Source organism: Agelaius tricolor, unplaced genomic scaffold (assembly GCF_023055355.1).
Source record: "Agelaius tricolor isolate 1412-34295 unplaced genomic scaffold, bAgeTri1.0.p SCAF_2, whole genome shotgun sequence".
Classification (NCBI taxonomy): Eukaryota; Metazoa; Chordata; class Aves; order Passeriformes; family Icteridae; genus Agelaius; species Agelaius tricolor.
This window is the reverse complement of record NW_027269262.1, coordinates 84711422-84719534: the sequence shown is the minus strand read 5'-3', so window position 1 is coordinate 84719534 and position 8113 is coordinate 84711422. Positions and strand designations below refer to the sequence as shown.

The 8113-nt window shown below is 46.7% G+C and overlaps 1 protein-coding gene across 1 annotated transcript; it reads right to left on the bottom strand.

Moving 5' to 3' along the window:
* Positions 1-6: 6 nt before the first annotated feature.
* Positions 7-7354, bottom strand: RNF139 (ring finger protein 139). Its single transcript, XM_071421760.1, has 2 exons — positions 6947-7354; positions 7-2061 (listed from the first exon to the last, which is right to left on the bottom strand). The coding sequence occupies exons 1-2, from the start codon at positions 7125-7127 to the stop codon at positions 251-253; spliced, it is 1992 nt and encodes a 663-aa protein (XP_071277861.1). The 5' UTR covers positions 7128-7354; the 3' UTR covers positions 7-250.
* Positions 7355-8113: the final 759 nt, after the last annotated feature.

Here is an 8113-nt window from a genome sequence, read left to right as displayed (position 1 = left end):
ACCATCTTAAAAACGTGAAAACATTTTATTCCATGTACAATAATGTACATAATTTTAAGGTGGTCATGAAAGAGACCAGCAAAAATTAGAGGTATATTTACAGTAGCACACACCACAGTAAACAACCACCATTCACAGACTCAACATTGAGATACTGCTGTTGTGCTTAAGTACAATAACTACAAAGTGATACTTTTATTCTGTTGGAGTCAATCTTGAACAAATACCTCACGGCTTAGTAAAGAACATCCTAATCACCAAGAGAGTTAGAGTCAACATTGAGAGTCTCATTCAAGTGCTGTGCCACACAGTCGCCATCTTCCTCATCACTATCAGAACTGTCATTATCTTCATTTAATTCATTTTCAGCATCAGCAGCTTCTTCTGCAACCCGTACAGGATTTTCATTTGGTGCTACAAACCCGTTGTTGTTAGAGATATTGGCATTTTCTTTGTCCTCAATATACACTTTCTGATGGCACATCGGGCACGTGTCCTGAATGTACAGCCACTTCCGAAGACAAAGTGCATGGAAGTAATGGTTGCACGGAGTAATGCGCGCAGAGGTGGTGAACTCGTGGTAGCAGATTGCACAGACGTCATCAATTTCCTGTAACCGAGCTCCTTTCACCTCTGGAAGCGAGTTGATTTTCTTCACAGCAGTGCGGCGGTTTATAAAAGTCTTCCAGCCATTCTTGGCTTGCAGGTAGATGTTGAAGTACGCGTGCAGACACATCATGCAAGCACGAATCTTGCTTCCCGATTCAAAAACCATCGTGTAAGCTCCATTTCCAAACATGATTACTCCGAATATAAACTCAATAATATTGCCAGTTGAGCGAACATAATAGACATAATCATCAAGTTTTTCCCATAGCACATTATAGTAGCCATCAATCATAAACAATATATAAACAGTGATAGAAACTATTACTTTTAGGCAAAGCTCTACACAGAATGCTGTGACTGCAAAAAGCCAAGTATTTAGTGCATAGTGGTGCCAGAGGATGTAACTGAGCAGAACTGGAAGAATGAAAAGGCAAGCGGAGACAAACAGTACAGGAAAGTGTCTGCGGAACGATGACACGTGAGAGGCACTGAGAGACATCAGCACAGGGTCTGTCATTCCATGGATAAAATGCAGGACTGCGGTCAACAAAAGGCACATGTTTCGACTCAGGCGAACTAATCGTTCCTCTGGTTTCAGCCCACTTAAACCAGTTTGCAGAGCCAAAATGAAAAACAAGACGGGGGCTACAAACCCAAGCCTTTTGTCATCCTCATCAGTTGATCCAATGAAGGCCAGGATACCAAGTCCCAAATAATGCGCTATTGAGGAAATGACGGCACTCATGCCCAACACAGTTAAAGTAGAGTCACACCCACTTATGATCAGGCTGCAGATCAGTTCCCAACAGTTATCCCATGATATCAAGAAGAATTTTTCTTCTGTGTTGTTTTCAGCCATCTTTACTACATAAGTTAATACCACAGCTTGTGCTGTAAGTCTTGTCAGCCAAAAGACACGGAGTACAGCTGGAAACCGAATCCTTTTCCATGTGTCTTCCATCAATAGCTGTAATCCATAAATACGATACATGTGCCTCACCAGCAGATAAACGTATCGTACCGAATAATAGAACCACTTAATTTTTGTAGCTAAAATTGCTGTGGTATTTAGTGTCAGAACTAGGCCTGAAATAAAAACAAGTACTTGCCGGACATTTAAAGGTAATTCAACAACCAAGCCAATTACAGGAATCAGTATATCCAGGATGATGAGTTGAGAGTATATGGACTGCATGTTTAGCAAGGTAACATATCCAATTCCAAAGGTAAGCTGAAGGATGGAAAGTGCCATCCATAGCGAAGGTCCTTTATGTGGGAAAATCTGAATTCCGAATGCAGCTGTGTTGTAGGCACTGTAGAAGTTTATGTGCAAAGCAGCATAGTAATTCACCAACACTGAAGTTGCAGCCAGCAGAAACGCTGAGGCGATCATGTAGAACTTGAAAAGTGCTCGCTGTTGTAAGACCAGAACAACGCTGGATACAAAGACACCTAAAACCAGATTGAAATCATTTAGTTCTCAGTAGAAGTTCAACAACAGATTTTAACCTACTAGCTCTGGAGCTACATTTATGTAATGTATCACTTCCCCATTAGTCACTTGTAACTTTCCATTACCAGTGGTGCCCTTTTCAGAGAACAGGCAAGAGGACCAGTTAATCTCTGCATTTAACATCTGTGCACTACAGCTGTGATGCAAAGCCACTGCAAGCCCTAAATCACAATTACTATGAAGTTTGTTGCAGTTTTAGACTAGAATAGTGAAAACTCCCAGCCTTTCAGCCTTAGTCCTGAAATCCAAGGGTAGACAAGTTCTAAAAATAAACCAAAAAAAACTCCAACAGATAAAGCATCACCTTTATAAGGAAAACTCATTAAAAAAAAAAAATGAGTAAGGTTTACTAAGTCCCCTAATTCACTTGAGCAAGGCACTCAACTACAGCTGTCTAAGTTGGAGTACTGAAGATAAGTAACCAAAACACTTTAGTTAAACTCTTTAATGGGAAAATAGTGAAAAATTGCTGTACTTTGCTGTGGGGAAGGCACTTCCATTTCCTTTCAGTTTGCTTTTATTTCTGGTGAGTGGTGACAAAGGTCACATGAGGAACACCTTCCACAGTATATAGCTTTTGTGCACAGAATCCAAAACTGCACCAATTGCCTCTTTGCCAATGCCAGAACAAACTTGTCTGTCTTGTTATAAGTCAGACTTAGGCCTAGAAATTCCTGTTTGCTAACCTCTCCCTCATACTGACCACGACCACATCTTGACCATGCCTGGGAAGTCTGCACCTTCCTATGAGAAATCCCATCAGAGCAATTGCAGCTTTGGGAGTTTGGGGTTACATGTCCCTGTAGGAAACTTCTGTAGTGTAATTTATGAATTCCATCACTGTGCACCACATAGGTGAGAGCTCTGCCCTAAGAGGTGTTAAATTAAAAAGCACTTAGCACTAGATAAATTTCCTTAAAGTTTCTTTTTCAGGAAACACACTGCCTTTGTTTTGGACTTCTCAATCAGCTTCCACCCTATGCAACTGCTTTCTCATCCAAACCAGTCTGGAGAGATTTCTATCTCTACAACTTATATTTGATTCTAAGTTGCTTTCAATCTCTGCATTAAAAGCAATGAAATCAAGAGTAATCCTCTTTCTGCTGGAGGGCAGCATCGGTCTTCTCTGACAGTTTAGGCTGTTCTGAATCCACCATTAACAAGTGTTTAAAAAAAATTAAGCCATAGCCTCTTGATCATGAAAATAAAATCTTTGAAATAGCATTTGATTAAAAAAAAAAACAACAACAACAACCAAACACACAAAAATATACAAAAAAAAACCTCAAACCACTTTCAGATCCTGGAGGATTGAGAAGAAGGGAGAGGACCAACATGAATCAACTGCAAAAGGCAGGCTACAAATAAAGTTATGAATTTGCCTGAACAATATTCCTTGCCAGTAGCACTGGCTGATATAAATACATTCTCTTTAATCAATCATTAACCTGGTAACTGTGTGAAGTGGACTGAGGAAAAGCCTCTATCAGTTTTCAGAAAGCCCCTTGCATCGTAGCTCAGTTCTTCCAGGAAAAGCTGAATATTGGTTCCATGCAGCACTTTCTACAAAAGACGCTTGACAGCTGCCTTGTCATTTTAACCACCACAAACATCTTTAGGAAAGCCAATACTGCTGATGAGTTTGTAGCCTTTGTCTTTTCTCAGGAGTCACAGAAAAGGCTCACATGCCTGTGCAAGGTCATTATTTATGTAATTCTGATCATTTGAGCCAAAGGAGATGCATTTTGCAGTAAGCAGGCTGCTCTGAAACACGCCTTAACAAAACCTATTTTTGTGCCTTGCAGTGGCAGTAACAGGCCTGTATTTAGATACTGCAGGTCATCCTAAAACACTGACGTTTCACATGCAAGACACATCTCTAAAAACAGTACAACAGTGAGTCAATAGAGCTTGTCCTACTGGTTCCTCTGAAGAGGCACTAACAAAAAGTACAGCATGTCTCTCTTAATCCATATAGGAAAAGTCAAGACTCACTGAAGCAGACTCAAAAGACCCTAAGAGGTAACAGATCTCAGAAGGGACAGTGAGCACTCCTTTCCCCCATCTCCATTTATGTCACTTGGTCCATCTCAACATGAGAAGACTTGCCCTGCGCCCTTCAAAGCAGTAAGTCTTTTTCCATTTTCCCTCCGCTAGGAAATGCTGCAGTTCCTCCTTTGATAAGGTTTGTCTCTCTACTCATCTTTACTATTTCTACTTGTGCCACCCCATTGCCAACTGTCCCAGTATGGCCTCCAAACACAGCACTGAACCAAACCACGCTGTGCTTACTTTTAAAAACTTTTTTGTGTTTACAATGAATGTCTCTGTCTCATTCTTTTTCCTTTAAATCCTGAAATTTGTCAGTATCTTTATAGCAGCCCAGCACTTAGGATTCAACTTTCAGTCATGTGCAGGGGACAATCACTTTTACACATCAGCACTTCGTTCATGTGGACCTGCCAAACTATTTTTCCCTAGCTCCAGTCATTCTATTTACTTCCACATCTTTCTGCAGACTCAAGTATTTACAGAACCCTTCTCAAAACTCAGTGTCCTCACTAAGAAGGGACTGCTGTCTGAGGTGACAGTCACACACTCCTGGGGGTGGCGGCTCTGCTGGAATTGAGATACTTAAACCCAGTGCAAAGATACAAAAGGTAAACATTGCATTGGGGACAAAGCAAGGTTAACCAAAAACAGGAAAGGAAACGTGCTCCAGCTGTGGAAGTTGGTTCTGTGCCATGTATAACTCTATTTACTTGTGTAGAGAGTGATGGAAGAATCAGACCAAGGAATCCTGCTGTAAAACTTTGTAACACCCACGCAGATCTCTATTAGCATTCCTGAAGAGCTATACACCCAGAATATTTCAGAACTGTTTAACATCACCTCCAAAAATCATCCATCTCTCCAGAGCTTCAATCTTTGTGTCTGGTGGACAGATTGCCCATTTATCCTCTGCTATTGTGCTACAGGGAAAGTTTGGATCAGTACTTCAAAGTCTGCAAATGGTAAGTAAAAGGACATTTTCCCATTATTTAATACAGAATGATCCAAAATAACTATATCACTTTCCTAACAGCAGCAAAACCCCAACCCTGTAATCCTTAAATTCAGATGAGAAAAAAACATGCAAAAGCATTTTATTGTCTGAACCACATGGAAGGTGTTTAAGATCATCTTTAGGTGCCTACATTTTAATCTTCAATTTTGGAATGCCAAGAACCACAGACCTTTTCCTAAATGTTCAGGAGAAGTTTCTTGGCATAAAACATTCCCAAAGCTTTTCTGCAGAAGGCAAAAATTACCCACTTCTTGCCCAACCCCTTCCAGAAAAGTGCTCATATAAATGCAAACCTCAATCCCAATACCACACACTTAAGGGACATCACTGAACAACATATCCACCACTCATTTACACAGGTGGGATTAATTTTGATTACTTCTTCAGCATCTGGATCATATGATGAAGGGCTCCTAAAATTAAGTTGGTGAGGCAATGCAATGCAATTTTTTAAAAAAGGAATTATCACTCCTAACAATTCCATAAGTGTTGAACAAAAGGTCAAGAAAATGGGAAGCAGGGGGGAAAGAACCCCTGCTCCCCATCCCAGACACACCATACTCATGGCACAGCAGGCAAAGGAGGCAACTTAGGTCCTCCTCAGCATCGCTTCTCACGTGAGCATGGACTTCCCCTGGCACTCTTAACCAAAGCAATAATAATAAACATAAAGCATGTAATAAATGTAAAAAAACAAAATAAAACACCTGCTGTGTTTTGTTACCTCTTTCCTTTGCTCTCCTCTCCTGTTGCCTTGCTATAGGTTATTGTTTACTTTTCCCCCCTCTGCTCCTCGACTTGTGTGATGCAGTCACACCACACTTCTCACTGTGCACATTTCCTTTAACCCTCTCTTCTCTGCTTCCTGCCCCAAAAGCTGTACTGCCTATTTCCTTCCTGTTTTTCTTCTACTATAAACGTCAAATAAAATCCATCTCTCTCGGGCCTGCAAAAAAAAAAACAAATAAAACCGAAACAATAATTTGATTTGTGTTCTCCTTTCTGCCTCAGGGTCGCCAGCTCCAAAACATGATCCGCAGCACGGTATCACCTGTACAGCAGCTCACTGAACGGGACTCCACCGAGCCGAGGCTGTGGAAGAACCCAAATTAACGACATTGGAAACAGTATCACCTAGTTATACCACTGACTGTCATCCATCATGGGAAAAAAAAAAAAAAAAAGCTTGAAAATAACCATTGGCAAGTTTCAAGAGGCTTCTCTTTCCTCTGGGAACCAAATTCCCGGCACTTCTCAACTGCTGTTTCTAAAATAAGGCTTTAACAGCGTATTTCAGGAAGACATCACGCTATCCAAAGGGTTTTTAAAAAAACCACATGAAAACCCTATACCCACTAAGTCACACGTCTTCCGCCCTCAAAGCCCCCAGAGCAGGAGGGGGGGTCACAGCCCCGAGCCCTCGCCGGATCCTTGCACCGCTACGGGAGCAGGAGGAGGCGGAAGGAGCCGGGGAGACAGATCGGGGGGGGTGAACGGGGCCAGGAGCGGGCACGAGGGGCCGAGGTGATGATCCAGCCCGGGCGGCCGAGCAGGGGCTCGGCGGTGCCAATAGGAGCCGGTGGGGACGGGAATCGGGGACGGGGGAAGGGGAGAGCCGGGCCGCGGCACTAGCAGCAGCAGCCAGGCGCGGGTGAGGGGCGGGGAGCAGCGGCGGCCGCGCCGTGCCCGCCGAGTGAGCGGGGCCGGCGGGGCACGGTCCGTGTCTCTCGGGAGGGGAAGAAGGGAAGGCGTCTCACCCAGCAGCCGCAGCAGCGCGCCCAGCAGCGCGGCGCTCATGGAGCCGCCCGGCAGCGGGGCCGAGTTGAAGATGGCGTCGATGAGGAACAGGCTCGGCACCCGCAGCGCGACCTCCAGCCCGGCCCGCAGCCGCGGGCCCAGCCGCAGCTGGGGCAGCCGCGGAGGGCCCGGGGCCGCCATGCCCTGCGCGGGGGGGCAGGCGGGCCGCCTCTCTCCGCCGCTGGAGGAGCGGAGGGGGCGGGAGCGAAGGAAGGGAGGGCTGAAGGGAGGGCTGAAGGGAGGGAGGGAGGGCGGCCGGGAGCCGCTACCGCCCCGCGCCCGCCGCCCGGCGCGCCCGGCTCTCCCGCGCCGCCGCCTCCATGTTCCTGCGCGCGCCCGCGGCAGCGCCGCCCGCCGGCTCGGGGGCGGGGCCGCGCCGAGGGGGCGCATGCGCAGCCCCGCCCCCGGGACTGCCGGGGTCGGTTGGGTTGGGGAAGGGCACGGAGGGCCCGGGGCCGGGCCGTGACCGCGCAGCGCCCTGAGGACCGCCCCCGGGCTTTCCTCAAACACCTCCAGGGACCGTGACCCCACCGCTGCCCGGGGCAGCCCATTCTACCGTCTGAGCAGTCTTTCTCCGAAAAACTTCTGATGTCCAACCTACACCTTCTCTGGCGCAGCTTAAGGCCATTTTCTCTCATCCTATCGCTCCTTTCGTGGGACCCGCACCTGGCTACAGCCTCCTTTCAGGGAGTTCTAGAAAGCTCTAAGATCCCCCTTGCATCTCCTTTTCTCCACGCTGAACGCCCCCAGCAACCTCAGCTGCTCCTGGTGCTCCAGCCCCTTGCCCAGCTCTGCTGCCCCTCTCTGGACACACTCCAGCCCCTCAATGTCCTTCTGGAACTGAGGGGCCCAGAACTGGCCCCAGCACTGGACACAGCGGTGGGGCTGTGACCGCAGCACGGAATGCCAGAGGACAGTCACTGCCCGGTCCTGCCGGTCACGGTGTTCCTGATACAATCCCGGGTGCCGCTGGCCTCGCTGCCCGTGAGGGCACGCCCTGGCTCAAATGACGGCATGGCAGCGGGCCTGGTCCCATGAGCACTTCGGCTCCTTGTGTCCCTAAAGTGCCCCTAAAGCCCAGCCTCATGGCAGGAATCCCCTGCCAGCCGTACAGAGGCGGGTTCGTG